Here is a 17,872-nt window from a genome sequence, read left to right on the forward strand (position 1 = left end):
AGTGCTGTTGTTTAGTGAAAATTAATGTTCTTTTCTTCTTCATATGTGGGTTTGACATTTGCATTAACTGGTATGTAGGTTCAGAGAAATTTCTGTGTCTATGATATGTTTTTTCCACATCACATCTTTTGTATCTCTGTTATTAGGGGCAACATGTCCATACTATGCAGAGGACGGATATGCAAGGGGGGACATTTCCATTGAATCACACACAGAAACTGTGAGTACTAATGTAAGTTAGACAGAGCTTTTGTATATGTTGTCTTTTTTTATGTGCCAGATGTTAATTAAATTCTTTTCTGCAGCCTTTACAGATGGCAGGCAATGTATCACCAAAGACTGAACCACTTACACAAACATTGCAGACAGATGAAGAAACTAGGTAAGTCAACAGTTATTCAGTTAGTGAAGAACTGCAAGTGTACTACAAAGTATGGTAAAATATTACCAATTCAGCATTCTAATCTATAGATACAGTTCATAGGTACTTACAAGTGTAAAACCTCTTTGTCAGTAATGATTATTACAAGAGTCATACTCAGATTCTTTCGATATTTAGTAACTTGCTACCTTGAGGCAGAAAACTTGGTATACAATTTGTTAATGCATGCTGCTAGTCATCAGGGACAAATACAACACTGATACAAATGTAGATATCTGCTTAAACTACAGAAAAGCCTTCAACAAAAGGCCTGTCTGTTTGCTAATAACAATGTAGGCACGAATAGCATTTCCATCCCAAATGTGTATCAGGACCAAAGATGTTTCAGTACGTAGGATCCAAAATTTTGTGTTCAGCGGAGAAATTCCTTTGGACGTCTAAGTATTGATGGATATTCCATAAACATATGTAATGTGGGGACTTCAGCTCACACAATATATTTATTTGATAAGTTTGCTCATTGTTTCATGTGGCTCGCTAAGAACATGTTACTGTTAGGAATCTGCCATTAGTTATTTCGAGAGTTGTTCTTGTAGGTGTACACTAGCTTTTGTTGCTTGAAGAGCGTGTGATGTGAATTAAGGAAGATGGAGTATATAGTGGAAAAAATTAACACTTCACTATGCTATTATTGTGAATTTAACAGCAGAGTACAGACACATGGAGCTGTTTAAAACCTTTGTAACTTTTGTTCCCTTTGTGGGAAAAAAACTTTTGAGTAAAGTATGGGAAGAATTATTTGCCATATACAAGGTGAGTTCTGATGATTTTCTGAGCACTCTAAATCACAATGGTCCATATAAACCCTTCTGAGAATTTCCAGATACGTTAAATAAGATGGCACTGTGGTAAGACACTGGACTAATATTTAGAAGAATGGCAGTTCAAGTCCCTGTCTGGCCATTCAAATTTATGTTTTCTGTGGTTTTCCTAAATAATTTAAGGCAAATGCTGGAAAGTTTGCTCTAATGGGTATGACTGATTTCCCCATCCTTCCCTAATCAGAGCTTATCCTCCATCTCCAATGATTTCAGACCGAGCAAGGTGGCGCAGTGGTTAGCACACTGGACTCGCATTCGGGAGGACGATGGTTCAATCCCACGTCCGGCCATCCTGATTTAGGTTTTCCGTGATTTCCCTAAATCGCTCCAGTCAAATGCCGGGATGGTTCCTTTGAAAGGGCATGGCCGACTTCCTTCCCTGTCCTTCCCTAATCCGATGAGACCGATGACCTCGCTGTTTGGTCTCTTCCCCCAAACAATCCAATCCAATCCAATGATTTCATTGATGTGACATTAAACCCTAAGCTTCGTATCTTCTTAAATTCGTGACATATGTGGATTTGCATTCCATGCTCAGTGTTTGAAAACAGCTGTTGGGTTTGACATACTTGAAATTAATGGTACAAAATTAAACTCCATCCAAACAGGCCTTGGAAGCCCCAATGGTTTCGACTGACCAACATATCATCTTCAGGCATTAGGTGTCACTGGATGCAGATATAGAGGGGCATGTAGTCAGTAGACTGCACACACATCTGTTGTCAATTTTTGTGACCAGGCGCTACTTCTCATTCAAGTAGCACCCCCATTGGCCTCACAAGGGCCAAGTGCATCCTGCTTGTCAACAGCACTCGACAGACCCTGACAGTCACCCATCCAAGTGTTAGCCAAGCCCGACAGTGCTTAACTTCAGTGATCAGACAGGAACCAGTGTTACCACTGCAGCAAGCCTGTTGACTTATAAAAGTAAGATGATGACAATTTCTCTGTCTCTTCTGGCTTGTTGTCAGTGGGATAGGTAAAATTTTTGACTGTCTGTCTCAAAAGTTGTCACATATGATAAAAATGATAAATTGGAAAGTAAAGAATAGCTGATTGCTAATAAAAACAGTATCCTTACAAAAGTTAATACTAGTCATCAAAATAGGATGAAATAAATTTTTGAACTAGAGAAGGTGTCATATACTATGAATGGCTTCCTTCAGTTATAATCATAACTTTCTGGCATTTGTTGGCAGCATCCTGTATGTTTTGAGACTAAAATATGAGAGAAAAAAAAGAAGACCAAAGAAGAAAGAAGACTGCTGCAGTATGATGATGCATGGTCAGGAGCTGCCATAATAACAAAACTAGCAATCAGTTAGGTTGCCCATATTCTTCTGATCTTGCCATCTCAAATATCCACTATTTCCATTTTCTGCAGAAAAAAATACTGAGAAGTGGACAGGCACATATGCAGGACAGATCACTTGCTCTCTCTCTCTCTCTCTCTCTCTCTCTCTCTCTCTCTCTCTCTCACACACACACACACACACACACACACAATTTTCATGAGTAACCTGGCTTTTGATGGGATGGGAAATGCTAGTGACAGAGGTGGAATAGGTTGCATATACATCTTTCCAAAGTATGTGTCTCAGCTGTGGGACCGTTAAGTAGAGAAAGGGCATAGGGACAGGGTAATATTTTGTGATGGATTGCACTGTTTGTGGAGGATGGAGTACCCCTTTAAAAGGAGAGGAAAGTATTGTGATGAGGGTATTCCTCATTTCAGGTCACAGCAAGATGTTTTTGGAATCCTAGTGAAGAACAAAGTCCATTGTTCCAGTCACAAATGGTGTAGAATGGAAAAAAGGGTATTCCACCAGGGTTGGTCAGCAAGATTCTGAAAGTGTTGGATGCTCATGGATCTAAGGCAAGGGAAGCCTGTTTGTGGAGAAGGTGGGAAATTCTCTTTTACTAAGGGCTTGGCAAGACCTTCACTGTACTGGGAGAGGGGCTGTTTGTCCCTGCTGATGTGACATTGTTGAGTAAATATCCAGTATTGGAAGATCTTTTTGGTGTGGAATGACAGGCAGCCATCACAGTCGAGTTATTACCAGTGATTGGTTGGTATGAAACTAAGATCTTTGGAAACCATAAATAGGAAGGATGATGGCTCATTCAATTGAGCAGAACTATGTGAAATGAATTGTGAGAGAACGAAAGCTTGAAATGATGCCAAGTGAAGATATCAGTGACAACTATAATTTTAGTATTTTTATTTTAGACTATCGTCACATTTGTGTTATTAATAGTTACCAGGTTTGTAGCATCTTAAAACATCTTCAGATATTGTAGTTGCAGAAAACCTGTCAGTTATTTGTATTGTGCTCAGTCTTATGGGGGCTGAAAATGTTCAAAAATGGAATAATATCAGTAATCATTATAGGCATTGACTATAGACTAAAATAAAAAGTATTAAAATTGTGGGAGAAGATTCAGAAATTTTGGAGAGGCGAGAATTAGCATCCACACCTGTATCCGTGTAATTGAGATGAAATCAGTGAATCAGAACCAAGTAACAGGCTGTAGGAATCTGAACGACTAGCTGTGTTGTGTTAGTTTGTCCTATGAACAGATCGGTACAGGACAGTATCGTTGTTGATGTGTGGATTTGTTAGTAGGTGATATCTTTCAGTTGAAGCAGGTAAGGATAAGGATATAATGGTCATAGTTACCAGGAAGAAGGTGAGAGCTTGTAATCAGTTGGATGTTGAAACAGGCAATGTTCATAAAAATCAACTTGAAGGGTGTTGGGGTAGAGCAGGTCCATTCAGTGTCCAGTGCAGAGCAGTCAGAGGTAAAATGAATGACAGACGAGAGCAACATTACGAGTGATGGGCCACCTTGGCTGTTGTCCCCAGTTACTAGTTTATATTGCGAGATGGAAGACAGACAGCTGTTGTAAGAGCAGATCTTCAAAGCTATCTATTTTTAATACTTTGCAGGAGGATCTGAATCTTTTTGCATGATTGTAATGGTTATGCAAAATGTAAAGTGTGCTTAATATAGTAAACCCTATCAAGAAATTAAATTGTAGATGAGTATGATGAATACTTCACTGGTGAGAGTGGGGTAGTAAGCCAGCAAGGCAGTAAGTCAGCCTGTCAAACAAAATAAGTAACCACATAATTTAAAAATAGGTAATTTAAGTAAAATGATGGCAGTAGCATGAAAGAACTCTATTTTTGCTTCAACTGCAATTGGGATTTTAGTTTTGTGATCTTTTGTAACTGATATGTTTTGATAAAATGTGTCCTGTTATTTATGGGATGCATGTCATCTAGGAGAATAAGTTATAAAATTTTTTGTAAGGTAGCTGTTGATTTGAAAGTGCATAAAAAGATGACGTAATTAAAACCTATAGAATTATGTAAAAAACTGGTTCTCTTTTCTCGTAATATTGTTGAGAAAATTTACAGAACTGGCATTTGTAAGAGACTGCGGAACAATCCTGCTGCCAACAACATACATATCACATAAGGACTGAAAAGGCAAGAAAAGAGAAATCAGCGTTCACTCAGAAGCATACAGTCAGTCATTTTTCCCCTCATTCCATTTGTGAGTGGTACAGAAAGAGAATTAGTAGCTGTAGTAGAAGGTACACTCTGCCATGCATTGTAAGGTCTCTTGCAGAATGTCTGTGTAGATGGAATGTCTGCCTTCAGCTGCCAGAGACTGCTGTCCTGTGTGTGTGTGTGTGTGTGTGTGTGTGTGTGTGTGTGTGTGTGTGTGTTTTTGACAAAGGCCTTGTTGGCCGAAAGCTCGTTTTGTAGCAGTCTTTTTGTTGCGCCTATCTGCGACTCAGCATCTCCGCTATATGGTGAGTAGCAACTATCCTTCTCATAATATTGTTAAATTCCATCCTGAAGATGTGGTGTGGTGGATGAACAAGTACTTTTGTCGCATACGGGCAAGTGTTTCCCAAGAAAAGTGACTCATAGCTAGCATATGTACAGCTGTGGGCCATAAAATATGTTTGCTGACTATCAATTGACTGAAGTCTTCTCTATTACCATTTACCTTTATTGCGAGTGAGGTTTCAGTGGATGATTTTTTCAAAAGAGTGTTAGCTGACATAGAAAATGATTTAATAGCTTGCAACAAAGTTTGACTTCCTCTTGAGACAAATATGTGCTCATTTAGTTAAGTGTGAAAATGGCATTGTTGCATTGAGCAATTGTTCCTTGTGCCCCTTCCTATAATTGTGAAAAGGCAAAAACAGATATTGAATTTTTTTCTAGGGTCCAGTGCCTTTGTTGCAATAAATATTGAGGGAATGGTGTTGCTGAAGATATTTAGAGGCTGGTAATTTTCATAGTAAGTACACAGATTTGGTAAAAAAGCTATTTGATCTTCTTATTTTATGCACAAGCAAGCACTTAGGTTGCACTGAATTTTTTTGGCTATGGGTGCTGTCATGAACTTTCTAGTATTATTCATGCTGTAGCATTTAATTGCTTTGTATTCATGGAGAAATAAGCAGTTTTAATTTGTGGGGAAGCACTGATATGTACTCTGTAGAAGCAGTGCAGAAAAATGAATTTCAAACTATTCATTGGGCAAACGAATACTGCGATATGTGGAGAAGTTAATAGTGTGATACTTCAGTAATGGCCACTGATATGCCAACAGCACTAGTAGCTGGATTTAACATTCTTGCACAGTTCTTTTATTCCACACAATATGCATTTGATGGTATTTGGTTCTAACATGTGTTTCACGCTGTGCTTTGAAATTATGAAGTACCACTGTCAGTATGTTTTATGGGTATGTTATTTGGTGATACTTTTATCCAGTAACAATAACAGAATCATTTCTATACCAACTCAGAGAATTGTGTGTGTTAATTTCTCCATCACTCACAAATTTATTTCCAGTAACATACAATGGCATTCCAGACCCCTGTGGCACCATTTCCATTGCTTGGAATTCCACCTCATTCAGATGTACCCTTAACATGGTCACTTGTTTGTGGTCACTAGCGAAAAAGCGCATAATTATAAGATAAAAGTTTAGATGATGGATCAAAGAATGCATCCTTATCATTGTAACAGTGTTTATAATCGATTTTTCACACAGGATTACTGATGATCAGAGCTCTGTGAATGTGAACATCTGCTTAATATCTGCTGGGATAAAAATTAAACTTACAGTATAATTGTTACAGTTCACAAGGCAAATTTTAGTGATGTCAGCTGAGCTATGCATTGTTAGTGGTTGACATTGTTACTCTGTGTAACATGATTCTTACATTACAATTGCCTTTGTGTTAATTGACATGTGGTTCATAATATACAAATTACAGTAGCTGCAGTTGCAATGTATAACAGAATGTCTATTTATTAAACAGTGTTTTCTGGAACACCAGTCAGTATTATGAAAACATATATTTCACTTCTTTATATAGATTTGTGTTTTGTAAGCAAAAAATACAACATGAAATCTGATATGCATGAGAATGCACTCTATTGTTCTGCACTGCATACACATATCAGTTTTTGTGTGCATCAGGCTGGGATTAAAATCCAGACCCATATCATTTTTGGACAGTATGCTACCAACTGTGCCATCCCTGCCACTCTCGGAGGCTGTGTATCACCATTGTAGAGCATCTGCAGAGTTTGGAAGGAATAGAAAAAAAACCTTGGGTAGTCAGAGCTTTGTCTGTCAATGAGCAATGCTTATCTAGCACACACAGTAGGTACTCATGAATGTCAAACATCAGAGTTAATGTACTGGTTTGGCACATATAATTACCTGAAATGTTTAATTGGTGTATCATACAACAATGTTAGAGAGAAACGTAACAGATCCTGTCTAATAACTTCCTTCTTATGAAAAGTGGTAAGACATTTTATTATATTGAATACAATGGAAATTAAGCATATATAGCAATCAGTTTTATTCAGAATTATAGGATAATGAGATCTTAGTTGGTGAAACATCTTCCCTGCCTTTCAGGGTCTGTTATATGAACAGAAATCACTGTTAATTGAAATTGTCATTAGTTATGAGGCAACCGTGTAAATTCTCTTATCAGGTGAGGTCCTGCAGTCATTAAGACTGAGATTGACGTATGTGAGGATGGCAGTTCATTTTCCCGTCTGACCATCCACATTTAGGTTTTATGTGGTTTCCCTAAATCGCATAAGGGAGTGTCCGGTTTCTTTTTCCGATCCGAGCTTGTGCTTCATCTCAAATAATCTTTTTCATTGAAGGGATATTCAACTGCATTCTTCCTTCCTACTGTCAGCACTGAAATGTTATGTAATTTCAATGTTTTTGTGCCATGTGATCCTAATTTGTTAGATTTATAGCAGGAATATTGTTTATTAACCTATAATCTGCTCTACACCTACATATATACTCCACCAACAAATGTACTATGCAGGGTGAAGGATGCTTCGTTCCAGTATTAACCATTCTCTGTGTCCGCCTCAGTAGTTGCACAGTCAGCATGGCAGATTGCTAACCAAAGGAGTCTGTGTTCAATTCCTGGCTGGGTCAGAGATTTTCTCCTCTCAGTGGTTGGTTGTTGTGTTGCCTTACATTCATATAATCATAACTGACATTCAATTATTGAGATGGCTGTATAGGCATGTCCCAAAAGCCAATAATAATAACTATTACCACAACTATTCCATTCACATAAGAAAACAGTAAAATAGTTGCACACCCTATCACAGATAGCAGCTCTCTAAATTTACCCAACAGAATTTCATAAGGACAGAATTACCTTTTCCCATATTTTTTGTCAGTTATACCAACTTGATACAGTCCTATCACAGTGTCTGTGTATTCATTCCATTTCTGCTGCCAGTTCTTCTTGATCATGACCCCACATACAGGAGTAGTAGTCTAGAATAAATTGCTCTAACATCTCTGCAGCATCCTTCACAGATGCACTGCAGTTTTCCAGATTTACCACAATTAGTCTGGATCTTCCATTTGTCTTCCCTACAACTGATTTCACATTTTCATTTAATTTGTTCCCAAATATTATCCCAACTCCAGGTGTTTACCACTAGTGTTGTAATAGTTACTTATGGACGTTATCTTGTGTGTCTCCACATTTTAACAGAGCTTTGATTCAGTACACTACCTAGAAGTACTGCCTAAATTGGTCTGCATTTCCATCCAGCCACCAAGCAATGATACTTCCTCATAGACAAGAGCTTTATTATAATGATGCAAAACTAGGAAAGCAGTTGCATGATGTGCTCTATGGAGAGAAGGACTTTGCCAGTGTGCTTTCTGTCTCTGTCCCCTGCCACAATCTCCTTCTGTTGCCTGTCCTGGTAATGGACAATGCTGAGGTATACACCATCCTGGCCTGATGTTTTTGCTAATGATTCTCACTAAAATCAATTACATTGCTGTCACTTCTTAATGTACTACTTGTTGTGTTTGTTTTATACCACCCAACATAAACACTACAGTGGCTAAGCACCCTCACCATACCTAAACTAACATTAAATCAATGATAAAAATTCTATGCAGACCATGAAGAATGTGCCACAAACAACTTTGGTAGAATGATGTTACTGGTTTGAGCATCAGATGCTACACTGCTGCTTGCCACTGCCCATCAACCCATGCCCCCACCTTTTTAAGTACACATCACTACAGTGAAAAATCTGACATTGCTGATGTGACCTTATATTATGCATTTTTGTCCTTTACTGAGAACATCAGTGATCCTATTACAATTCCTCGATACATACATCACATGACTTCATTTCTGTTGAAATTCACTGGTATCAGTTAGTGACCTCTGTCAGCAAAATATTATGTGAGTTAATCGCTTATCAGATATAATATTCCATACTGATGTTCTTTTATGTGATGATGCTACTGCCAAATAGCTGTACACATATTTTTATTATTTCCACTATCGTGATTTCAGCTTTTAAGCCATTGTCACATGCAACTGAGGAATTTATTAGTAAATATCAAACGTGTCTGTGTGAAACATAATCAAAATATTACAATTCATATCTACTTATAAAAACTATATGTCTCATCTAAATTTTCACAGGTGAATCACACTGTCAGTTCTTGTTCAGACACTTTGCTGTCATATTTCATGACAATATGTCTATATATCTAGTTTTTATATGGATAACTGCCTGTTATACAGACATGTTAAGACGTGTACTGATATCTTGAAGCACATGTTACAGTAAGAAATTGGCAGAAGCTAAAACATAGAAATGAAACTCTCTCTCCTGAAATAGGCAAAATTCCTGTTGTCGGTAGATTACTTTGCGTTGCAAGCTTATCATGTTTGCAGTGAATCTGTATGATGTCACCATATGATGTGATTCTGCAAGTGCTAATGCTGTCATGATTGTGGCCATGGGCAAAGTCATCTTCTTAGATGTGATCACAAGAGATTTATCTAAATCCTGTGAACTGTTAAATCAAACCCCAGCTACTTGACATAAGTCCAAAGTCCAGTTCTGCTTATCAATGTCATGGTGGTCCTGAAAGTAAGGCCCAGAGTGAATCCTCTGTGGAGTCCACTCAAACCTCAGTGTCTCCTCTCAGTGCACTTACTTTGATCAATCAATGAAAAGGCCTTACTGTTCCTGCAATCAGGGGATTGGAATTGAGCCCAAATGCCAATCAGAAACATCCTTTTGCAATTGAAATTTTCTCATGTGCAGCTGTGGCAATATATCAGAAATTGAAGTGCTGCCCAGCAACAGTACAAAACTGTAGTTTCACTCAAACCCACTGGGGCCAGTTAGGAACTCAAGAGGCTTCCATCTCTCCATATTCCTAAGCCTTCTGCCCTAAATTTTCTGAACTCAGTGCTGAGTCCACCTGTCCTGCAGAACGCGTTTGTCCTGCCCGAACCCTGGGTTAGGCTGGCAGGGCTGAATTGTGTTTACTCCTGCCTCTGCGGTGGACTCGGTTCTGAGTTGCAGTTAATGTGCCTACCCTGTGTGCAGGGAAGATTATTCCTCAAAGTTGGAGGTTCTCATGAGCTGAAAGCAACAAGATACAGAAGCTCTTGTAAACTTGAGTAACAACATGTTTCTCCAGGATCAGAATAGAGTTGAAATAAAGGTCCCTAATCTCTCATTTAGTTAAGTGCAATAACAATTTAATCAAGAAAAGCAAATAATGTCTGAACTGAAAGAGAGAGTGTGGGTGATAGGCAAGATGTATGCAACTCATTTTTTGAATAGAAATGAAAGTGTGAGAGGACAACATGTTACAAACAAATGCGTCACAACTGCAGTTGATAGTGACTCAAAAGTCGAAGTCACAAGAGTGGAAATAATAAGAAAAACTTAGTCAAATGATGGCAGAATTATGTCATTTAAAAATATTCCATATGATAATATCTTGATTATCACAGAGTAGTGTGGTACAGTATTGATTGCTTGATGGAAATGTGTGAAGAAGAAATCTACCTGTTCACCTACATCAAAATCATTTGTGATTGAATAATATCCGTGATTGTATGTGTGTTGTTTCCTGAATCTGCATTGATTCTTCTTCATAAATGAATGTTAGTGGTATTGCTGAGCAGTTCTGTGCTTTATTTCATTTATGTTCCTCATGAACTGTGCTCTTTTCATGCTACATGGGGCTGTTTACTTTCTAAGATATTTTTATAAGTACAAGCTTGGGAAGGCTGTCCGAAAGTTATGTGATGATAGGAGCCTTATGGCTTACTTAATTTTTACATGTGTATTTTCACTTTCCTGCTTCCTATCTATTGTCTTCAGTTTCAACAATTGACTAGGCAGCCAGAGACAATGGAGGGTTTTGATCCAATATTTGTTGCATATGAGCAGAACTTCCTGGGATTTCCTGAAAAATCTTTTGTCAAGATCTCCTTTTACCCTCCTTCTCACTATACCCCTCAGATTTTATCTTTCATCTGGCAGACAGTTTCTCTCTGGGTACATACTATGTCCTCCCCTCTCCTCCCATGATCCTATTTCCCTAAGGATTTTCATCATGAATCTAAGGCTGAAACCGTATACAGTATAAGTAAGAGCCTATGCTTTCCATTATGTATCTGTCCACACATCAATCTCCTGCTTGAAAAGGAGATGCACATATGTCTGGTTCTGTCTTATTGCCTCCTGTGAACACCACCTTGTACCTCTTTTTAGGAGCACTTTAGGCCATTTACCACCTTGGTTTTTCTTTCAGAGCATTTCCGTATGTGGTTACCATCCACTAGCTGCCATCAGGCGACAGATGAGTGCCAGATCAAGGTTGTCCATGGAGCATGTAAATAGTAGAAGAAATCTGTGATCTTGACACTGTTTTCACAACATCAAGAAAAATTCCTGCTGCATCATCACTGGTGCTATTCAAATTCTGTTAACTTTTATCAATGCTGCTTTCATCCCTTTTGGACAGTATCTGGAAATATGACCTCATCATTTAGCTCCCTTTTTTCTTGTGTATTGTTTTGTTCGCAACAAATATATCTTTATTAACAGGTTTTCAAAATAGAAATTACTTCTTCTTTTGAAGATTTTTTTTCTTATTTAAGGTAATTAAGTGATATATCTGATTCTCTTGCTTGACCCAGCCAAACATAGCAACATGTCTGAATATATTGAGCCTCTTCCTTGAATCCAGTGTTTGGGACTCTTCTTCACTCTTACAGAACTGGAGAATTAATAGATCACAAGCTTCATATAATAGAATTCAGCTGTTTACTTGAAGTGGTTGAAATTTCAATGTTGTGCTTGTGTGGGACTCATTCCATGACTGCAGATTTCCTTATATGTAGGTAAAGGTTTAAAGAGAAATCTTTTATAAGGCAGTCTTTATCATCATCTTACCATTTACATCCAGTGATGAATCTTGACCACTAACTGCATTATCAATGGCGTGTATATTTTTTAATAAATCAAATGTTATCTCACCATTATTATTACTCTGCAGTGGCAGAGGTGTAACAAAACAGTGAAGATTCATATATCATACTCCTTTCCTTTACTTTCTATCCCTCTTGATATTAAGGTCAGCAGTTAGATTTCATTTCCCTCAACACCTTTACATCACTGCCTTTCTTCCTTATGTCCCCTGTCAGTATCATTCTTTAGCCCAATCAACTGCTTAAAAAAGCTATAGGCTTTGGATTAACTGTTACTTTTTTATGTGTGTTTCTTCATCCGTTCTCCAGCCATTCTTATTTCAAGTATTGGTTTGTACATTCCACTTCTATATCTCAAATATATAAATTCCATGTAAGTGCACCACTATTGCAAGCTTTGCATTACTAACATTTATCATTAATTATTTCTTTCTGTCAGGAACTACTTACGCAAAGATACCTCTATTGTAGTCCTAACAGTAAGGCTTTAATGTTCACTGTAATTTGCGAATATGGTTCAGTGCACCAAATTACCGTGTGTAAACTTCATCGAAAAATGACATTTATTTTGTGCATTGTTAATTTAGTTACTTATTTAGTTTTATTATACATATATCGATTCTCTTTGTTCTAGATGTGGTGCTCAAGAACTACAACCATCCACAGAACAGGTAAGGTATATAGTGTGTGAATCTGAAAATGCATTGCAGATTTATGGCACTGCCAGTAACTGTGGTAGTGTTAGGTTCATGGCTTGAAATGAATGCAGAAGGTGATGTAAAAATAGTTTTAATGCTGATTTGGGTTACATCCAGTTATTTCATGTAAAGCATAACTTTTCAGTGAAGTCAACAGTGAGATGTTTGTCAGTGCTGTTCTTCACTAGCTGATATAATGGTATACAAATTTCAAAAGTAGTCTTTGGATGGAAGTTTTAGAGCTAGATTCATGTATACATCACGAAGTGCCTCACATTTTATTTTAGCTTTGAAGTCACATTATGTACTAAAAGTGATTAAATTTAGATTCTTTCTTTTGAGTTTCGTGATATGCTGTGTAAATAACATTTTCATAAAAATTTAGTTGTGTTTCATTTTGATACTTTCCCATAATACAGAGAGTGTAATTGTTAGTTTTCATCACACATGAATAACACTGGTAAAGGAATGAAAGGAGTGTAATAAATTGAAATGTTCGTCACTTTGATTTACTGCAAAACTAAATTTTTCAGTTGAGCTTGAAACAGTCCTATATGCAGCTCCAAATGGTTGATCCAGTCATAATCCATTAAGATCCATGATTTTAGTGGGATAACATGCTCCATTACTAATCTTATCAATGTCTTTGCCTCTAGCAAAAACCCAGAAAATATACTAATATTTAATACTGGTGTTAACCATTTGATCCTTCTTTAGATTTTATATTTAATAGGCATCATGATTGGCATTTATCATTGTATTATATGGACTACTTTTAAGCTTCATTGTACATGTAGTCCTCTCTGAGTCAGTAATTATTTGTCATTGATAAATATGCTTCTTAAATTAATCATTTTTAACATTTTTGTTTTACACTGTGTTTTTCCAGACTTGCCTGCAGTACAGTGGAAATGAAATGCTCATAGACAAAACTCCAGAAAGGTTAGTTCAGTTAAATTGATGAATGTTACGGATTTGGGTAACACCTTTCTCTTAACTAGCTTTGAGAAGAACATTTTAATTATGGAACTCTTTGTGGTATGAGCAAAGAAACATTTTTCCTAATCCATCTAGTAAATTTCATAGTGCACCGTAATTTGAGTGTACTCTTCTCTGCAGCCATTTTTATGTCAAATTCTTTAAAGGCAAAGGATGGCACACTAATGTAGAAGGCGTCACAAAACCAGCTAAGTTCAAAATCTGTGCCTTTTACATATTGATTTTTATGTGTATAAACTGACTCTATCATTTCCTTTGTGTATGATGATATCTAGTTGGTACAGAATTTCTAGTTGGTGTGATGACTGGCAGCTAGCTCTAAATGTAGAAATATACAAGTTAATGCAGATGAGTAGAAACGCAAATGGTTGACTTTCGTTTATTGGGGGAAGGGGGGGGGGGATTTTAGGAAAGCGTGATTCACCTGTAAAGAAGATCGCATGTAGCACACTAGTGCAACCCACTGTTGAGTATGTTCGATTACTTGGGATCCGCACCAGGTCAGATTAAAGGAAGACATCATAGCAATTCAGAAGCGGGCTGCTAGATTTGTTACCACTTAATTCTAACAACACACAATTATTACAGAAATGCTCTGGGAATTTAAATGGAAAACATTGGAGGGAAAGCATCCTTCTTTCTGTAGAGCACTATTGAGAAAATTTAGAGAACTGCCATTTGAGGCTGAGTGCAGAACAATTCTTCTGCCGCCAATGGACATTTCGTGTAAGGACCCTGAAGGTAAATTTAGAGAGCTTAGGACTCATATGTAGGCATATAGATAGTCAATGATATGAATATAATAGGGGGAAACATTCCACGTGGGAAAAATATATATAAAAACAAAGATGCTGTAACTTACCAAACGAGAAAGCGTTGGTATGTTGATAGAGACAATAAAACAAACACACACACACACACACACACACACACACACACACACACACACACACATCCGCACATATACAGACACAGGCAGACATATGTAAATGCAAAGAGATTGGGCAGAGATGTCAGTCGAGGCGGAAGTACAGAGGCAAAGATGTTGTTGAATGACAGGTGAGGTACGAGCGGCGGCAACTTGAAATTAGCGGAGGTTGAGGCCTGGTGGGTAACGGGAAGAGAGAATATATTGAAGGGCAAGTTCCCATCTCCAGAGTTCTGATAGGCTGGTGTCAGTGGGAAGTATCCAGATAACCTGGACAGTGTAACACTGTGCCAAGATGTGCTGGCTGTGCACCAAGGCATGTTTAGCCACAGGGTGATCCTCATTACTAACAAACACTGTCTGCCTGTGTCCGTTCATGCGAATGGACAGGTTGTTGCTGGTCATTCCCACATAGAAGGCTTCACAGTGTAGGCATGTCAGTTAGTAAATCACATGGGTGCTTTCACACGTGGCTCTGCCTTTGATCGTGTACACCTTCCGGGTTACAGGACTGAAGTAGGTCGTGGTGGGAGGGTGCATGGGACAGGTTTTACACCAGGGGCAGTTACAAGGGTAGGAGCCAGAGGGTAGGGAAGGTGGTTTGGGGATTTCATAGGGATGAACCAAGAGGTTACGAAGGTTAGGTGGACAGCTGAAAGACACTCTTGGTGGAGTGGGGAGGCAGTTGTTCCTCCTAATTTCAGTGTGTACCTGCATGAATAAATGTATATTATTGAGAATGGCATGAAATTTATGTGTGTAGTATGTAACACATTTCATAGTAAATTGACAATTGCAAGTTAACAGTTATGCATGTTACAGTTCAACTGGAAAGTCATTTCTCGTAAGTGTAATGTTTCCATCTTCTCTCTCTCTCTCTCTCTCTTTCTCACTCTCTCTCTTTTTTAAAAAAAATCTAAGGAAATAGTTGAAAGTGTGTGATTATGACGAAAATATAGTTCTTACAAAATCAATTGCTATGATGTGTAATAGTGTTTCCTGTACTTACTGTAACTGTCATATTGTACTTGATTTTGTTTTCCCTTCCAACAGCGGCATACATAACTTACATTTTTGGTACTCAAGATTTGGTTTGTAGGACATGAACAAGTGAGAGGGATGATAATTAATTTGAAGAGTCTGCTTCAGTTATGCTAATTATTTATTCAAACCATATCTGGTTTCAGAATTTTAGAATCCCATCTTCAGGTGTATGAAGTTATTGTGTTTGGTAACACATAACAAGTGGTTGGGTTAGTCAATGTAAGAGATGCAATATTACATGTAGGTGGAAACTATCCACTGCCGGGCAGCTGTGCACTAGGAACACCAACTAAAAATCTGAATTGAAGCTGATATCTCTAAATTAATTAACGTTTTTGGTAATTTTGAGTTTGTTATGTGTTTGCTTAGTGAAAAAACCTGAAGTTTGAGACTCAAAATGCCAAGTAGTTCCATAGAACAAGTAAATTTATCCCAGGTTTTCTCTGCTTACAACAACAATATTTTTTTTGTGTTAACTGCTTCAGTTCTGAAAGGGAACTTATAATACTTGTAGTACAATGGATCCAGAAATTAAAAAGAGAATGAGCAAGCTTAGTTTTGTAAAACAATGCACCACCCTCAATCCAGCATGACTGTGAAGTCTGTTCTTCGATACACGATGAACTAGTAGCTGTTTGTAAGCAGCTGGTAATCACTCTGACTTCTGTCAGATCATTGAAAACTGTTGTGAATGGGTGTGTTAGGAGGGTTACCAGACACCAAAGTTACCTCAAGTACCATCTTCACCAGTGCATACTGTCTACTCTACAGAAAATACAGGTTATGTTATCACCCGTTGACTTGACCATGATTTCTTGTCAGTGGTAGGTGTAAGGTTCGTGTCCAGGGAAGGCAAGGAACAAGAACTCAGGGTATTACACCCACCCAGTGACTAACAAGTTTGAGATGCCGTATCACTCTGAGACAGAAACTGAACTGTTGAGGCACACTTGCCTTGTTGAGAAGCCTGCTGTGTCACATGCCAGAGGGAAGAAAGCACAGAAAGATATGAGGTTTGCCAATCATTAGCAGTCTGAATACACAGTAAATAATGACATCCATTAGGGAAACAGTAGCAAGGGATGGAAATGATCACCTGGTGTACTAATCGTGTATGCTTTGAGGTCTCATTCAACTTGTTAAAGAGGCTTCTTCGGCACTCAATGCCTGCATGCGAAGTTCCAAGTATATAAGCAATCCAGGAACGCACTACAGCTCCCTACATATTGCTCCTGTCGGGATTTGAAAACAGGATTTGAAAAAAAACAGAGGCATTTTAGTAGCCCATCTTTCTGTGCTACATAAGCAAATCAAATGGGAAGAAACACCAGTATGTGTTATACCACTTAGTATCTTCTGCTGTGCATTTTGCAAAGGTTTCCAGAGTATAGATTCAGATTCTGATAAATTATTTTTATAGCGCATATAGAAATAATTTTCTTTGTTGCAGTTGTGGTGCTCAAGAATCAAAGTCGTCCTTAGAACAGGTAAGTTGTATGAGTTTGTAAATATGTGTGCAACTTTGTGTAGTGTCAGTAACATTCCTGATTTGAAATGAAAGTAGAAAATGTTTGGTTTTTGTGTTAATTCATTACATCCAGCATTCATTCACACATTTTTTTCTGTATTCCTAACATGGAGGAGCGCTTTCAAGAATGTGAAATAATTCAAATTATGTATTGACATGTGTAAACAGCCATTGCAGGTTACCTCTGTAAAATGTTCTAACTGTCAGTTGTAAGTAGTGCTAATATACTCACATCGTTAAGATCTTGAAAGATCTGATGTAACTTATCAGTCAAGCCAACTGTGAGATGGCTGTCACTATGGTGCTTCTTCACTTAGCAAAAATTTGCATGAGTTGCGACATAAATAATATTTATTTTAAAGTATTTATACACTGATGTGTAATGTACTTGATACCTTCTTGTTGAGCTGCGAATGTAGTTTGTAATCAGTTATGACTATTAAGATGTCTCATAGGTGTCAGTCAAAGCTTGACAGGCCTATGCTACATATAAGGATCCTGTTGTACAATTGAATGCTGTTCATTTATGTTGCATGTTTCCTGCTGAAATT

The 17,872-nt window shown here is 37.8% G+C and overlaps 1 protein-coding gene across 1 annotated transcript in view; it reads left to right on the top strand.

Annotated features, from left to right (window-relative positions):
* The window catches only part of LOC126234423 (uncharacterized), a 166,922-nt gene that overhangs the window by 123,310 nt on the left and 25,740 nt on the right, over nucleotides 1–17,872 (top strand). The window contains exons 10-14 of the mRNA XM_049943114.1: nucleotides 147–232; nucleotides 306–382; nucleotides 12,759–12,795; nucleotides 13,712–13,764; nucleotides 17,244–17,280. Of these exons, the coding sequence (XP_049799071.1) occupies nucleotides 147–232; nucleotides 306–382; nucleotides 12,759–12,795; nucleotides 13,712–13,764; nucleotides 17,244–17,280 (290 nt within the window). The remainder of the gene's footprint in view (nucleotides 1–146; nucleotides 233–305; nucleotides 383–12,758; nucleotides 12,796–13,711; nucleotides 13,765–17,243; nucleotides 17,281–17,872) is intronic.

Source organism: Schistocerca nitens, chromosome 2 (genome assembly GCF_023898315.1).
Source record: "Schistocerca nitens isolate TAMUIC-IGC-003100 chromosome 2, iqSchNite1.1, whole genome shotgun sequence".
In the NCBI taxonomy this organism is placed as follows: Eukaryota; Metazoa; Arthropoda; class Insecta; order Orthoptera; family Acrididae; genus Schistocerca; species Schistocerca nitens.